Consider the following 18,023-nt stretch of genomic DNA (forward strand, 5'->3'; position numbering starts at 1 on the left):
TCTGAGGCCCAAAAAACGCAAAGAAAAACTATTAGTCACCTTGAGACCCTCTACCTGAAACCGAATAATCAGGTTAGAAATATAAGGGTAATAGGACTCAGATTTGAACTTTAACAGCCACATCTAGTCAATAACATCAGCAGCTTCTTACCACCTGAATAGCATTGCCAAAATCAGAGGAATTATTGATTAACAGTTTAGACTACTGTAATGGTCTTCTCACTGGGGTCTCCAAACAAGCTGTAAAGTAGCTGCAGTACATCTAAAATTTTGCTGCTGAAGTCCTGCCTAGAACCAGGGAAATGACCATTTTAGTCAAGTGCTTAGGTCACTCACTGGCTTCAGTTGCTCTCCTTGTCTACAAGTCTCTTCACGGTCTTGTGCCAAAGTAAATCTCTGACATGTTAGACCTGGACATAGTCTGGACTGTATACAAATGCTTATTTTGAAAATGTAATTTTGTTTACAGATTATATGCAATCTGTTGTTGAAGTTCCCAAATTTTGAGTGTACATAAATGAAGGTGTGTGTTGCTGAGCCCGACCTGGACATAATTTGGACTGGACCTGGTTTTTAAGAACCCTTTAAACAATCTAATGTCACGTACAATCAGGTCTGGTGGAGATAAGGTCCTTTAAAAAAAAAAAAAAAATTTAAATAAGATAAATAAATTAAAAACATTTTCTTGAATAAAAAAGAAAGTAAAACAATATAACAACAGTTACATAGAAACTAGTAATTAATGTAAATGAGTAAAATTAACTGTTAAAGGTTAGTACTATTAGAGGACCAGCAGCACGCACAATCATGTGTGCTTACGGACTGTATCCCTTGCTGACTGTATTGATATATATTGTAGAAACCAGAATATTAATAACAGAAATAAACAACCCCTTTGTGTGAATGAGAGTAAATGGGGGAGGGAGGTTTTTTGGGTTGGTGCACTAATTGTAAGTGTATCTTGTGTTTTTTATGCTGATTTAATAAAAAAAAAAGAAAGAAAAAAACCAAAAAAAAACGATACCGATAATAAAAAAAATACGATACCGATAGTTTCCGATATTACATTTTAAAGCATTTATCGGTCGATAATATCGTCAGGCCGATATTATCGGACATCTCTAGTCAGGACCAAACATGGTGAGGCTGCGTTCCAGTTTTATGCTCCTAAAATCTGAAATAGTCTTCCAGAAGTTGTGAAATGGGCTTCAAACTTAACGTTGGCAATATTCAAATTCAGGCTGAAAAAACTTTTTTTTAATTGTGCATATGACAACTGAAAGTATTTTATCTACACTCTCTGATTTTAATTTGAATTATAGTAGTTTTTATGAGGATTTTATTTCATGTTTTTAATTTGAATTATGATTATTTTCATTATTTAATATTTTTCATAATTTTGCCTTCTTGTAAATTTCTGTAAAGCACTTTGAATTGACCACCCACGAATAGAAAATTAACATTAGTACCGTATTTTCCGGACTATTGAGCGCACCGGGATATTTTAATTGTTTTATTTTTTTTTTCATATATTAGCCGCACCGTAAGCTGCAGATAGATACTTTGTGATAATAGGTATTTACACAGAAGCATTTTGTAATTGTTTATTTATATACCTTAATTGTTTCCAAACCGTGCCTGTCACACGGCAGTAAAATGGATGATCAAACAAAATAGAAGTCATTGTCATGGACCCACTGGCATGCGGAAGCTAGCTCTCCAATCAGCTAAACAGACTCAATTAGTCCACGGTGACATTTTGGGGAATTTACATAACTGAAACAATACAAAAATAATGACACTGTAAGTTAATAATACTAACGAAGACACTCGTAATCGTGTTAGCATAGTAGCTAATGCTAACAACGCTAGCTTCATTACCATAGCACATAAAAATATGCATGAAAACACTCCTACAGACATTACCCATGGGACGGTTTAGTAAGTAAAAATTGTTTTAGTTATGTTGTAAAACTTACAAACGTTGCTTGGAGTGATAAATGAAGAAACCATAAGAGTAGTAACGATATGGACAGTTATAAAACCGAACAGCAACTGTACTTCCGGTAGGTCTAAAAAAAAGTCTAAACAGAAGGGCAATGCAGCCACAGGAGCACCTGCAGTGAGGAAACTCGTCCAAAAGAGACGCCATAGCACAAACAATAACACATCTATTCAGTGCGTTTGCTTGTTGTTTTTTTAAACTATTTACTTTATAGCCGGCCTTCAGCAAAAAAAATTCCATAAATTAGCCGCACCGTTTTCTAAACCCCAGGGTACAAATCCAAGGAAAAAAGTAGCGGCTTATAGTACGGAATTTACCGTAATTGAGACACCCAACAATCTTTTTATTTTTGACACAAATAAATGGATGAGCAGCACTATTATGCTCCTCCCCTTTTAAACATACTTGCCCACCCTCCTGATTTTCCCGGGAGACTAACGAATTTCAGTGCCCCTCCCGAAAATCTCCCGGGGCAACCATTCTCCCGAATTTCTCCCGATTTCCACCCGGACAACAATATTGGGGGCGTGCCTTAAAGACACTGCCTTCAACGTCCTCTCTCACCTGAAACCTTCACCCCTTAACAGCCGCATGCTGTCCAGGCGACCGCTTTTCCTCCATATAAACTGCGTACCGGCCGAGTCACATAATATTGTAGTGTTGGGCGGGTTTAACAATGGTGTTTACTCGAAGTTGTCAAGAAATGGTGACACGTAGTATGATCTTTTAACTAGTTTGATGATAACGCAAGGCATACTTGGTCAACAGCCATACATGTCACACTGACGGTAGCCGTATAAACAACTTTAACACTGTTACTAATATGCGCCACACTGTGAACCCACACCAAACAAGAATGACAAACACATTTCGGGAGAACATCCGCACCGTAACACAACATAAACACAACAGAACAAATACCCAGAATCCCTTGCAGCACTAACTCTTCCGGGACGCTACAATAACATCTACGGCTTTTGGAGCTCAGTGCACAACTGCACACACAACAAGAAGGAGACGAAGCAGAAGAACGAAGAAGAGACATGGCGACTACGAGTAAGAAGAAGAAATACGCTTGCAAGTTCCAAAATGATTGGAAAAAAGAATTTCATTTCATCCAGAAAAGCTCGAAGAGGAAGGGGTATGCTGCCTCCCATCCCCCTCCCAACACCCCCCCCATCTCCCGAATTCGGAGGTCTCAAGATTGGCAAGTATGCCTGCAAATCCTACTGCTAGATTGACGTTCACGTTCTATTCCGACTGTGTCAACATTTGCAATGACAGTGAGTGTTAAGTTTCTCTTTAATTGCCAATGTTCACTTGTGACAAAGAAATCTAACAAGCTTAACATATAGCCCAGCGTTTCTTAACCATTGGATTGTGAGCTCCCCCGAGAGGGCCGCAAGAAAATATCTGTTTCTTAGCTCTAGTCCATATGGGCCACAGCGGTACTCAATTGGAATAAACGTTTCCACCACTTGTGGCAGTGATAACAGTCCCAAACAAACAGAAGAATTCTGGAGCTAAAGTAATAGACAAGTGGTGAAGCTGTATTTTATTTTTTAACTTTACTTTTATTGACATTTAAGAAACATATTGATTATTAATTGGGTTTTTTTAATTTAGGGCTACATGATTGTATGTAGATATAAATGTATGTATGTAAATAAACTTAAAGATGTGTCAGAAGTATGGTTTTAATGATGTCTTGTTTGTGGTTGGGAGTAGACAATGCTATTTTTTTGCGTAAAGAGTCGGTATGCACGGTAATGACAATTTTAACCGATACTCTTAATCTCTGTTAGCAATTGTCGTTCTTAGCACTTATGAAAGTGATAAAGGTCTTAAGAGCATCAAAGCGTGAATGTGGAGTGAATGAATGATGGGTTCTCAGTTCTCTGTGAAGCGCTTTTCAAACGGCTCGTTTGAAGGAGGTATGAAGGAAGGCTAGGTTGTTAATAAATAATTGCAATGCCTCCATTGTCTGATTTCAAATTATTGAAATTTATGCAGATCCCGAATACAGCAAAAACAGGTACCAAAAGGTAAGAACGGTTGGTTTTGTATAATAGGTCCCCTTTAAAACTTAATATTTTTAAATAAAAAATAACTTTGTGATGTAAGTAAGTAAAATGTATTTATAAAGCACTTCTCACAAAGAGATCTCACAATGTGCTTCACATGTTTAAAATACAAACAGTACAATCACAACAAGGTCCAACAACAGAAACATTGAAAAATGAAATAATAAATATGATAATAGAAATAATATAAAAAGGTAAATTGAATATAACAGCAATGCACACTTAAACAAATGTGTTTGAACTGGCTTTTAAAAATGTCAAGAGAAGGTACAGCTCTCAGCTCATACAGGAGTGCATTCCACCATTTAGGGGCAACTGACTCAAATTGACCATCACAGGGGTGTCAAACTCATTTTAGCTCAGTGGCCGCATGGAGGAAAGTCTATTCCCATGTGGGCCGGACGGGTAAAATCATGGCATAATAACTTAAAAACACAACTATGAGACAACTTCAGATTGTTTTCTTTGTTTTATTTTGGCCCAAAATAGAACAGGCACAATCTGAAAATGTACATATTACAAATAATTCTCGACAAAACATTTCAAGTTGCAATGGTGCAGTTTCAAAAACACCATGAACACAATAAATTTAGACTTAATCTAAGTGTATCTACAAAACAATGAAACTTTAAGTCAGCCTAGATGTAGGATTGAACAAAACCAAAATAAAGCGTAGAAAAAAATGTGTAATGTACCTAATTTGTCAATTCCACGTATTAATCCTGTGCTAACTCAACAAACCATACACACTGAGGTAGAAACTATTCAAGTGGGTTAAGTTACTCCCTGCCTTCAAGGCATCACTGTGTATTGATATAAAGAGAAAAGCTGTGCAACGTTTGAACAATTTCAACAAACCAAAAATAAAAACTTAACACTGACAGTATTGCAGTCAATCCCACACTGTTTACCTTCTTTAAATTTGCACAGAAAACAATCATTTTCACAGAACTATAGCAATGTGCAGTGTCTAATGCAGCATGTTAAGTGGGTTGTATATTTTACTCCGGTTTGTTTTACGTTGGGTCGAGGGGGAGGAGTCGCAGCGTGTACCTCTTCCTTGGTATTCTTGCTCGTCTCAGTATAAACTATTTGCTTGCCTAACATAATTAATATTGCGACACCCAGTGGACACATGTAGAACAGCAGTTTATTTAAAAATGCAGCTTAATTTTACACTTAGCAAACTCGTCTCGCGGGTCGCATTGAACCTGTTCGTGGGCCTGATCCGGCCCTCGGGCTGCATGTTTGACATCCATACTCTATTGACTTATGTCTTCACATCTCACTCATTAGCAATGTAACATTAAAGGGTCTGTTTGCAACATTTACAAAGATGCCAGACGCTAGCTATCATTAGCTGTCATTAAATGTATATTCCATCATAACAACAACATGACTGCAAATTGTTGGTTGTTGTTGAAATGCTTTTGTATGTGTGAACGGCATGCGCTCCCTCTGCGTACGTGTAGTCGAGACAGGGTGAGTGACTGCCGTAAACACCAATCATTTTATTCGGGCTGGCAAAAATGTTTAATAAGTCAACTTAGTAATAGTGAATAATATAAACAATTGTAATACAAATGTGCTTTGTTAAACCACTAATGGTAACATAAGCTAGCACACAAGTGTCAAACTCAAGGCCCGGGGCCAGACCTGGCCCGCTACATCATTTTATGTAGCCTGTGAAAGCCGGGAAATAATATGAGTTAGTAAAGTACTTTATCTTTTCTTACTGAAGGTATTTGTTTTTTTCATTTTGATATTTAAAAATAGCATGTGATGCATGCAATTTCATATCTTTTCAACTTTAATTGTATCTAATAATGCAGCAAAATATTACATTACCATACATTCCAAAACATTTTTTTGTTAAAATAACAATAAATACTCCAATATCTGCTTGACTTGTAATTTAATTGTAAGTTACCCATCAAATTGTACACTGTAAAAATTACAATAGATTTTAAAGTAAAATTCTGGGGATTGAGCTGCCATTTTTTATCGTACAAAAAACTTTTGTACCGTTTTTCCATATACATTAACACACTATAAAAACAACAACCGTACATTTTATTGTGGAAAAACTGGTAGCTCTGTTGCATGAATTTTATTGTAAAAACAAAAATATATATATATATATATATACAGTATATGGTTGTTTTTTTTACACTAAAACTGGTAAAATTCTGGAGACTGAGCTGGCAGTTTTTTGCAGTAAAATCTGAATATTTTTTTCACAGTGTATGTAAAAAAAGATTTTAATAATCAAATGCATAGGTATGCAATTTATATTGATATACCATGCACTATTAGAAGCGGCCCTCTGAGAGCAACCATAACTGCGATGTGACCCTCTATGAAAACAAGTTTGACATGCCTGAGCTTGCCGGTGGTGTTCTTGTGATATTTTTTGCTTTGAAAAATGTAACTGTGAGCAAGTTGCAAACAGCCCCTTTAGGCAAGGTAGAAAGAGGGAGATCATTTATGTTGTGATATGTATCGATATTTGACTGATATGAAAAAATATGATTTTTCCCCCCATATTCCATAACTTTGTTCCTCCCTAAACACGTGACCCTATGTTGCCGCACATTGTGTAAACTTTGACCCATCCAGTCCCATCCACCTATCAAAAAGTTTGACAAGAGGGGTCATAAATACATTTTTGATATGAAAGGTGTCTTATTTTTTTCTCACATGGTACAAGTATGCTGTATTACTGTGCTGTTTTAATTTGGGAGTCTGCTAACGAGATGTGTTTTCCGCTGGAAAATAACGGCCTATTTTCGGAGGGCACTTTTTTTCAAAAACAAAAAAAATCCACAAAGTTGTGGGGTCGCAAATGCTGAGTCATGAATATGGGGTGTTCCACTCTAACTTTAAAAGCAGTGTGTGGTACTATGGCTTTAAATTGTAACAATAGTGTATGTGTATTTATATAACGATATACAAACTTTTTTTCTCTTGGACTGCTTTGGGACGCTCATGATAGAGTAAAAGTCTTGTCAGTTGTGTGTATGTGTTTCAGTGCAAGTGTTTCAGTGGATGTGGAGGTGGATGAAAATGTGTTATCTGTGCAAAGAAAAAAAGAAAAAAGTCTTGTCAGTTGTGTGTATGTGTTTCAGTGCAAGTGTTTCAGTGGATGTGGAGGTGGATGAAAATGTGTTATCTGTACAAAGAAAAAAAGAAAAAATATATATAATGGAAAGTTTATAAAAAATATCTTAACCAATGTTGGTGAGAAGGAATTAGAATGTAAAGGTACTGAGAATAATAATAGTAGTGAACTGTACAATAATTATAATCACATCCAACTAAACTTGTATGACAATATCAATTACAACTGCTATTCAAATGAGTTTGGCAGTGACATACATCTGGATTGTAATCTTTACAACGATATTACCATAAACTGAGTACTTCACAGATGAACAATTTAAATGTGTGAATGTGGACGAATCATTTACCGTAATACATTTTAATAGCCGAAGCTTGTATAAAAACTATGATAACATTAGAGAAAATCTTAGCCAGTTCAAAAAATGTAGTGTTGTTGCAGTCTCAGAGACTTGGCTCGATGAGAACAAATGTTGTGAAATGAGATTGGAAGGTTATGAATTATTCACTACAGAGTTGGAAAAAGGGGAGGAGGGGTAGCACTTTTTGTCAATCGAGATTTAAACTGTAGGAAGATTAATAGTAAATCAACTGCTATAGTTGGAGTCTTTGAATGTTTAACTGTAGAAATATAAAACGTACAAAAATAAGTTAATACAAATAATAAAGCACAGCAAAAGAACACATTTACCTGTTAGAACAACATAAAAATAGCATCCAGGGTACGTGGAAAGTTTTAAATGGTATCATTAAAAAAAACATGACCAATAAGGAACATCCAAACTATTTTATAGAAAATAATCAAACTATAAATAACCCTAAGGAAATAACAGATGCATGTAACACCGTCTTTGTGAATGTTGGACCCAATGTAGCAAATGATATTGTACAACAAGAAAACATTGTCAAATTTAATGAACAAACCATTCAAAACAACTTAGAATCGTTTTTCATTTCTCCTGTTCATGAAAGTGAAATCACAGAAATTGTAAATTCTCTGAAAAACAAGAAGTCAATAGACTGCTGTCATTTAGACATTTCTCTGAACAAATAAATTGTTGATTTTATAGCTGTTCCCTTCGCTTATATATGTAATATTTAATTTATAAAAGGTGTCTTTCCAATGAAAAGGAAAACAGCAAAAGTTATTCCGATCTTCAAAAGCGAAGATAAGCATAAGTTTACCAACTATAGGCCTATTTCTTTACTCTCACAATTTTCAAAAGTCCTTGAAAAATTATTTGTATCGAGATTAGACAGTTTTATTGATAAGCATCACTTGCTAAGTGAACACCAATGTGGTTTTCGATCAAATATGTCCACTTCCATGGCAGTGATGGAATTAGTTGAGGAGGTAACCACTGCAATTGATAAGAAAGAGTTTGCTGTTGGCATTTTTATTGACCTGAGCAAGGCCTTTGACACCATTGATCACACATTACTTTTAAACAGGTCTTGCTAGTGATTGATTGAAAAGTTATCTTGGTGGCAGAGAACAGTATGTGCATATGAACAACGTAGATTCAGATAAAAAGATTATAACACATGGAATACCCCAAGGTTCTGTACTGGAACCAAAATCGTTTATATTGTATATTAATGATATCCGCAAAGTCTTTAAAAAAATTCAACTATATTCTGGGCAAGACCTGGGCCAGCTCCTAGAGACTGTAGAGAGTGAACTCCACATACTAAAGAAATGGTTTGATGCCAATAAACTATCAATCAACTTAAATAAAACAAAATATATAATTCTTGGAAATAGGAAAAACACCATACAGTGTCACATAATAATTGATGATATGGAGATAGAAAGGGTGTATTGAACACATTTTTTGGGAATCTATATACAAACCCCGTTTCCATATGAGTTGGGAAATTGTGTTAGATGTAAAAATAAACGGAATACAATGATTTGCAAATCATTTTCAATCCATATTCAGTTGAATATGCTACAAAGACAACATATTTGATGTTCAAACTGATAAACATTTTTTTTTTTGCAAATAATCATTAACTTTAGAATTTGATGCCAGCAACACGTGACAAAGAAGTTGGGAAAGGTGGCAATAAATACTGATTAAGTTGAGGAATGCTCATCAAACACTTATTTGGAACATCCCACAGGTGAACAGGCAAATTGGGAACAGGTGGGTGCCATGATTGGGTATAAAAGTAGATTCCATGAAATGCTCAGTCATTCACAAACAAGGATGGGGCGAGGGTCACCACTTTGTCAACAAATGCGTGAGCAAATTGTTGAACAGTTTAAGAAAAACCTTTCTCAACCAGCTATTGCATGGAATTTAGGGATTTCACCATCTACGGTCTGTAATATCATCAAAGGGTTCAGAGTATCTGGAGAAATCACTCCACGTAAGCAGCTAAGCCCGTGACCTTCGATCCCTCAGGCTGTACTGCATAAAAAAGCGACATCAGTGTGTAAAGGGGGCTCAGAAACACTTCAGAAACCCACTGTCAGTAACTACAGTTGGTCGCTACATCTGTAAGTGCAAGTTAAAACTCTCCTATGCAAGGCGAAAATTGTTTATCAATAACACCCAGAAACGCCGTCGGCTTCGCTGGGCCTGAGCTCATCTAAGATGGACTGATACAAAGTGGAAAAGTGTTCTGTGGTCTGACGAGTCCACATTTCAAATTGTTTTTGGAAACTGTGGACGTCGTGTCTTCCAGATTAAAGAGGAAAAGAACCATTTGGATTGTTATAGGCGCAAAGTGTAAAAGGCAGCATCTGTGATGGTATGGAGGTGTATTAGTGCCCAAGACATGGGTAACTTACTCATCTGTGAAGGCGCCATTAATGCTGAAAGGTACATACAGGTTTTGGAGCAACATATGTTGCCATCCAAGCAACGTTACCATGGACGCCCCTGCTTATTTCAGCAAGACAATGCCAAGCCACGTGTTACATCAATGTGGCTTCCTAGTAAAAGAGTGTGGGTACTAGACTGGCCTGCCTGTAGTCCAGACCTGTCACCCATTGAAAATGTGTGGCGCATTATGAAGCCTAAAATACCACAACGGAGACCCCCGGACTGTTGAACAACTTAAGCTGTACATCAAGCAAGAATGGGAAAGAATTCCACCTAAAAAGCTTAAAAAATGTGTCTCCTCAGTTCCCAAACGTTTACTGAGTGTTGTTAAAAGGAAAGGCCATGTAACACAGTGGTGAACATGCCCTTTCCCAACTACTTTGGCACGTGTTGCAGCCATGAATTTCTAAATTAATTATTATTTGCAAAAAAAAAATAAAGTTTATGAGTTTGAACATCAAATATGTTGTCTTTGTAGTGCATTCAATTGAATATGGGTTGAAATGGGTTGTATTCCGTTTATATTTACATCTAACACAATTTCCCAACTCATATGGAAACGGGGTTTGTAGATGACAAATTAAATTGGAAACTGCACATAAATATACTCAAGACAAAGATGGCAAAAAATATTGCTATGTCACATAAAATTAAAAACTCTGTAAATCAAAAGGCTCTTAACATGTAATATAATTATTTCATACTCCCATATCTCAATTATTGTGTTGAAATCTGGGGTAACAATTACAAATCAAACATCAACTCTATGTTCTTACTTCAAAGGAAATCCATTAGAATTGTAAATTATGTGGATTATTATGACCATACCAATGCTCTGTTTAATAAATTAAAAACATTAAAACTGCATGCTCTTGTTGACCTCAACACTGCTATTGTGACGTTCAAAGCTCATAACCGCATGCTGCCTCTGTGTGTACAGGAGAGGTTCAAACCCAGGGGTTCATATGTCTTTCAGAAAGCAAACATAAGAACTAGTTTAAAAAGTAGATGTGTTTCATCTGTGGAACAGCTTGGATGATGCCTTAAAATGTTCCAGTTCCATTCACACATAAAAAAAACCTTAAAAAAATAAACATTTAGAAAAATATATCACTCTTGAATCAACACCAGTAGTTAATACTATGATCAATGATAATTACAAAACTAAATGTGGGATATAAATAATAATGGAAGTATAAGTGTTTGTATATTGCATATTATTGGTACAAATGTGTAACCAACACGTGTACAGGGATACTTCACATGTATTTACTGTGTATGTATTTTAACAGTGTTTATATTGTGTACAAGGTGTATTTATAATATGTTGTGTAAAGGAAATTTCATATTTCTATGAAGCTCATCTTGTATTTGAGATTGTTTATGGGGTTAGGCGAAATAAGTGCTCAACTTCAGCCTAAACCCTTTCGGTCTATAAAATTGTCAATTTATGAATGTAAAACTGTTTGTTTACTTTGTTGACCACTGACCGAAGAAATAATAAACTAACTATTTACCTGGCAACCTAGATTATTAAGAAGTTATACTAGAAATGCACATAGTTGGTATCAAAAGGTCGTTAAAGCAACAAATAGGTATTTTAGTGCTTTGTACTTGCTCTTCCTGTTCTTACCTTCTCTGTCTCAGAGGGTTTTCGTACTGCCCATACTTCCATGGAATCCAGAATAAAGTCCTCGTCTGCTGAAAGTTGAGGACTAGCAAAGGTTGTACACTTTGGTCGTGCGCGACTGTGACCACGTCCAAAATTACTGTCCAACCACAAGCCGAAGTAGTTGTGCTGACCACCCATGCCCTGGTAAAAAGCAGATGACATTTCACAAAGCAGTCATTGAACTATTCGACTGACTCCTACAGCATTTAAGTTTCTGTATAAAGTTAAATCAGGGCCAAAAGTTTTCTACTTGAAAAAATTTACTTTCAAACTCAAGTTTTGATGTTATTTGTTAAAAAATACATCAGTATATTCAAATTAAAAATAAATGAAAACTGTTTTTTTTTCCAGGTAAAATATATTTTTGATTCACACTTAATAGTTTTTTTAATTAATTCCTTATTTTCAATATTGTTTTGTATTTGAGCTTTAAAAATGTTCAGATTCAATTATAATTTTTTTAAGTTTAAATCTTTTTTTTCAAGTTTCACATTTTTCCAAATTCAAATCTGTTTTTTCAGCTTCAGACTTTTGTCCCTTTTTTCCGTGGAAAACGTACAAGGGGCGTAGCCTCATGACAGACCAATCAGCAAAAGGATAAGGGGCGTCCTCTTCACGTTGCATAGGAACTACAAAACCCAAAACTAGTGAAGTTGGCAGGTTGTGTAAATTGTAAATAAAACAGGATCCAATGATTTGCAAATCCTTTTCAACCTATATTCAATTTAATAGACTGCAAAGACAATATATCACCACATGGGCTCAGGAAAACTTCAGAAACCACCGTCAGTAACTACAGTTAGTCGCTACATCTGTAAGTGCAAGTTAAAACTGTACTATGCAAAGTGAAATTTATCAACAACACCTAGAAACGCCGCCGGCTTTGCTGGGCCCAAGCTCATCTAAGATGGACTGATGCAAAGTGGAAAAGTGTTCTGTGGTTTGACGAGTCCACATTTCAAATTGTTTTTGGAAACTGTGGACGTCGTGTCCTCCGGAACTAAGAGGAAAAGAACCATCCGAATTGTTATAGGCGCAGAGTTCAAAAGCCAGCATCTGTGATGGTATGGGGGTGTAATAGTGCCCAAAGCATGGGTAAATTACACATCTGTGAAGGCACCATTAATGCTGAAAGGTAAATACAAGTTTTGGAGCAACATGTCATCCAAGCAACGTTATCATGGACGCCCCTGCTTATTTCAGCAAGACAATGCCAAGCCACGTGTTACAACAGCGTGGCGTCGTAGTCATAGTGGGTACTAGACTGGCCTGCCTGTAGTCCAGATCTGTCTCCTATTGAAAATGTGTGGCGCATTATGAAGTGTAAAATACCACAACGGAGAGTCCGGACTGTTGAACAACTTAAGCTGTACATCAAGCAAGAATGGGAAATAATTCCACCTGAAAAGATTCAAAAATTGGCCTTCTCAGTTCCCAAACGTTTACTGAGTGTTGTTAAAAGGAAAGGCCATGTAACAAAGTGGTAAAAATGCCCCTGTGACAACTTTTTTGTAATGTGTTGCTGCCATTAAATTCTAAGTTGATGATTATTTGCAAAAAAAAAATACTTTCTCAGTTCAAAAATGAAATATCTTGTCTTTGCAGTGTATTCAATTGAATATAAGTTGAAAAGGATTTGCAAATCATTGTATTCTGTTTTTACTTACGAATTACACAATGTGCCAACTTCACTGATTTTGGGTTTTGTAGCTGCACACGTTGGAAACGAGTAGCGAGGGCAGAATAATGAATTCATTGACAGTGTAGTGTGGAAGTTGATGTGTTTACTTAGCAATTAAGTAAACGTGTTCTCAAAGAAATATAACCTGCGGAGGTAGGGCTGGGCGATATATCGATATATCGCAGGTTTGTCTCTGTGCGATATAGAAAATTACTATATCGTGATATTCGAGTATACGTTCTCACGCAGTTGCTTTAGCTGCGGGCATTACACTACAGTCTCTTCTCACTCTTTGTTGTCTCTCCTTCTCACAGAGACATAAAACAAACGCACCTTCTTACATACGTCACATACGTATACGCCCTCGCGGAACAGAGAGGTAGCGGCATGGGTAACGTTAGCTGTGGTGCGAGTGGTAATACGAGAGAAAGAAGGTGCAAATTGGTAAAAATGAAGGAATAATTAATTCCCAAGAAAAACAGCAGGGGGTTCATCGTCTGGCTGTGGTTTGGCTTCAAGTGGGAATATGTCGAACAGACAACCGTAATTTGTCAAGTGTGGGGCAAAAGTGTTGCTACAAAAAGTAGCATGACTGCTAATATGTAGCATCATTTGAAAAGTCACCTGCTAGAGAATGAAGAGTGCTTACTCTGCATGTCAACATCTCCGTTCGGTGCCACACAAACAAAATGGGCGGTATAGCTCGGTTGGTAGAGCGGCCGTGCCAGCAACTTGAGGGTTGCAGGTTCGATCCCCGCTTCCGCCATCCTAGTCACTGCCGTTGTGTCCTTGGGCAAGACACTTTACCCACCTGCTCCCAGTGCCACCCACACTGGTTTGAATGTAACTTAGATATTGGGTTTCACTATGTAAAGCGCTTTGAGTCACTTGAGAAAAAGCGCTATATAAATGTAATTCACTTCACTTCACTTCACAAACAAAATGCCGAGGCAACCATTTCCACATCAACACCGTATGAAAAAAATAGTGAACAACAGAAGGAGATAACGTCCGCAGGAACCTACCACATAGCGAAGGACATACACTATTTGATTTCCTATTATGCAACTCATTTTTATTTGACAGTTATTGAAATATCTTGTGTGACATCATGCACAAAAGTGCACTTTATTTATTTTAAACTATAGTAGTGGCGTTCTGTACAAAAAGTGCACTTTAATTTAGTGTTGTTTTGATATGTCATCTTAGTGACATCATGCACAAAAGTGCACTCATAGCTTGTTTTAAAATGTCTCTGACAATCTTGCACTTTCTGTTTTGGAAATGACATGAATGTTTGTGCCACGGCTTAATAACTGCTTAATAAATACAGTTTTGCTAAATTGACTTAGTTGTGATTTCCCTCTCTGCATGAAAGTTTAAAATGAGCATATATTAATCAAGTATGAACAAGAATGTTTTAATGTAGACACATAGAATCATCATACTGGTGTGATTATATGCATCAAGTGTTCATTCAAGGCTAAAGCAAAATATTGAGATATATATCATGTAATGTGACATGGCCTAAAAATATCGAGATATTAAAAAAAGGCCATATCGCCCAGCCCTACGCGGAGGCGCTTTCTGATGAAACATCCACATTTCAATGTCTGGCCCCTGAGCCCTTCGCCTCTTGAAACAGCGGCCCTCTTCATGATCGAGTTGAATAGCCCTGGGCTACAACATGCGATTGTCAGAGAAAGAAATTAACTATAACCTGATACCCAAGAACGCATAGCAATGATTTTTTAACAAAAGAAGATAAATATAACCTTAGAGAAAAATGTAATGTAAAAAATTTGCATACACATACAACACTTAAAACTTTTAGCATGTGGAATTTAATTATGGAATAGATAAATAAACACAGTTCTAATATGATCTATTTTAAGAAACTGTTCAACCTCAAAGTGTTTACAAAGTACCAAGAAGAAGAATCATATTAAACATCTTGAGAAGACCTTATTCATCTCATAATGTGAACCATAACTATGTCAGATAATTTAATAATGCAATATTTACTTGCTAACTTGTTTATTTATTTAGAAAACAATGCAAATGTATTTAGAAAACATTGCATGTTGTCACAAAACGACCTTTCATTGTAAACAAGTATTTCCTCACCGGTGTGCTAGCCGCAGAAAGAGGCTGAAGAACCTACAGTACCATAGAGCCCTAGCAGAACCAGATGCCATTACTCATTAAAATTGGGAATGCTTGGCTTATGAAATTCATAATATGGCACAATTTGTCGTCGGTGCTTTTTAAATATGCCTTCACGTCTCACTGTCATAATTTCTTTCTTTGACAATCGCATGCTGTAGCCTGTATGAAATGTTGGCTTGAACTGACTTAGTTCCTATGTTCCTTGAAGGCAACGTGAAGCCCCTCATCCTTTTGCTGATTGGTCTGTCACAAGGCCAGTCCCCTTGGTAAAAGGGGCCAAAAGTCTGAACTTGAAAAAAACTGATTTGAATCTGAAAAAGAAAGATGTGAAACTTAAAAAAACAATTAAACTGTAAAAAATTTAAATTAAATCTGAAAATGTGAAAGCTCAACTATCAAAATATATTAAAGTGAAAAATTAAAAATAATTCACTCACGTTAAGTGCAAATCAAAATTATGTCCAACCTGAAAAAAAACAGCTTTTATTTATTTTTATTTTGAATACACTGAAGTATTTTTCAATATTCAAAACCTGAACTTTCAGTTTCAAAGTAAATTTTTTCAAGTACAAAACCTTTGGCCCTGATTTAGCTCCATATTTCTGTAAATTAATCAATGTACATTAGTAAATGTTCTGTTCATAAACAGGAAAACTTTATATTTGGATGTATTTACTGCTTCACAGGGGACTCTTTCAACTAGCAATACACTCCAAGTCCAGTAGAACCACTTATGTTAACCCAGCATGTGTCGACAACATGTCTACATGGACCAGCTCATCACTGAAAAGTGACTGTTAGAATAATTGTTTCTAAATTATCACAAAAACTGTGTATTACATTGAGTTCCTGACAAGAAGACAAAAGCTGTCTTTGAAACCTACCAAGAGTAAGGCTAGTAAAACTCCACTGTGTAGGGGGGGGGGGAGCAAGATGAAGGTGTTCCTGTTTTCTCTCATGTATGGTAATCAACAGAAAGATATTGTTCTAACCCAAGGACTTCAAAGCGGAGAGAACCAAGAATCTGCCCAATTTCCAGACGACCTCTTTTTGAAGTATTTTAAGAACTCTTTTTAAAGTATTTTATGGACCTCTTTTTGAAGTATTTTACGAACTCTCTTTGAACTATTTTATGGAACTCTCTTTGAACTATTTTATGGAACTCTTTTTGAACTATTTTACGACCTCTTCTTTTGAACTATTCTGTAACCAAAGGCAACGCTGTTTACGACCCACTTCCCTCTGGAAGTGGAAGCGGTGGTCAGGTGGTCGGAGAAAGTCAAATAAAGAAGGAGGAGTGCAATCTTTTGGGAGAGCGTGCTGGAGACTGTACAAGAGGACAGTGTGTCCAGGCGTTTCTCCTCAATTGAGTCCAAATTGAATTCTGTCTCTGTTTAATTATTTGCCTCTTGTCTTGTTTAATAAATGTCATCAGTGTTTGAACCTGACAGTGACTAAATAAGTTGACATTGGCATCACAATGAGAGCAGACATTGTATAGGAAGTAATTGTTTTATGTTCATAGTTTGTATTTCTTGTTTAGCACTTTCTGTAGCACTACTGCTACATGATGCTGAGGGCCTGATTTACTAAGCTCCAAAGACCACGCGCTAAACAGCGTGTGCAATCCATAAAATAATGTGTACTAGTAATGGGAGTGTGTACTGTGTGTACAATTGAAAAATGATGCAGGCCGCCTTATTTAAAGGCGGTCTTTAAAGGATTTTCTGTGTACTATACAGGCCTTCATCACGGAAACATTCTAATTTACTGCTCCTACCTGTGGCGTTTTGCTATGTTTTCTAACATGCAGGAGACATCTACCATTTTTTATGAGCACTACATTATGACACCACTTTTTTTTTCAGCGCTGAAGGTGCAAGGGAGAGAGGCTGCACTGACTTCGCTCAAGATGCAAAAAATGCATACTATAAGAATGTATTTTTCATGTAAGACATTTTTTAATAAGAAATGTTCTATGTAATAAAAAAAAAAAGCATCATTGCAAAAATACAAAATGACGCATCAATTCAATTAGTTTTAATCAGTCCCTTAAGTGCTCTAGCAGCTATAAAATAATAAAATGATGTTGCTGAATAGACGATATGTCTAATCTTTTTTAATTTCTGACCCTCCAAATATGCTGACACACACGCATGACGAAGGATTCTCGTCTGTCCATCGCCTGTCTGTGTAATGCAAGCACTGATCCTGCAGCCGTGTGCACGTCCTTCTGACACATGCTAAATAAAACGCGAAATAGTGCTCGCAAAACAGTGATGAGTGTTGATAAATTACAATGCCCGTGCTAAATAATTTTATTCGCATCTTCTACCAGTATTGTGGCTGTTTTGATGATCGGTATATATTTTGCATATTAATGAAGAGAGGGACGCAAAATGAATTGCACTCCTTATTCTGCTCACTAAACAAATACAATCCACTTTGCACACGTTTA

General features: G+C 36.4%; 1 protein-coding gene across 2 annotated transcripts in view; it reads right to left on the minus strand.

Moving 5' to 3' along the window:
- meak7 (MTOR associated protein, eak-7 homolog) overlaps positions 1 to 18,023 on the minus strand; it is a 36,534-nt gene that overhangs the window by 5,449 nt on the left and 13,062 nt on the right. For both annotated transcript variants that reach the window (XM_062022339.1, XM_062022340.1), the window contains exon 8: positions 11,677 to 11,856. In XM_062022339.1, the coding sequence (XP_061878323.1) occupies positions 11,677 to 11,856 (180 nt within the window). The remainder of the gene's footprint in view (positions 1 to 11,676; positions 11,857 to 18,023) is intronic.

This window comes from Entelurus aequoreus, linkage group LG16 (genome assembly GCF_033978785.1).
Source record: "Entelurus aequoreus isolate RoL-2023_Sb linkage group LG16, RoL_Eaeq_v1.1, whole genome shotgun sequence".
Classification (NCBI taxonomy): domain Eukaryota; kingdom Metazoa; phylum Chordata; class Actinopteri; order Syngnathiformes; family Syngnathidae; genus Entelurus; species Entelurus aequoreus.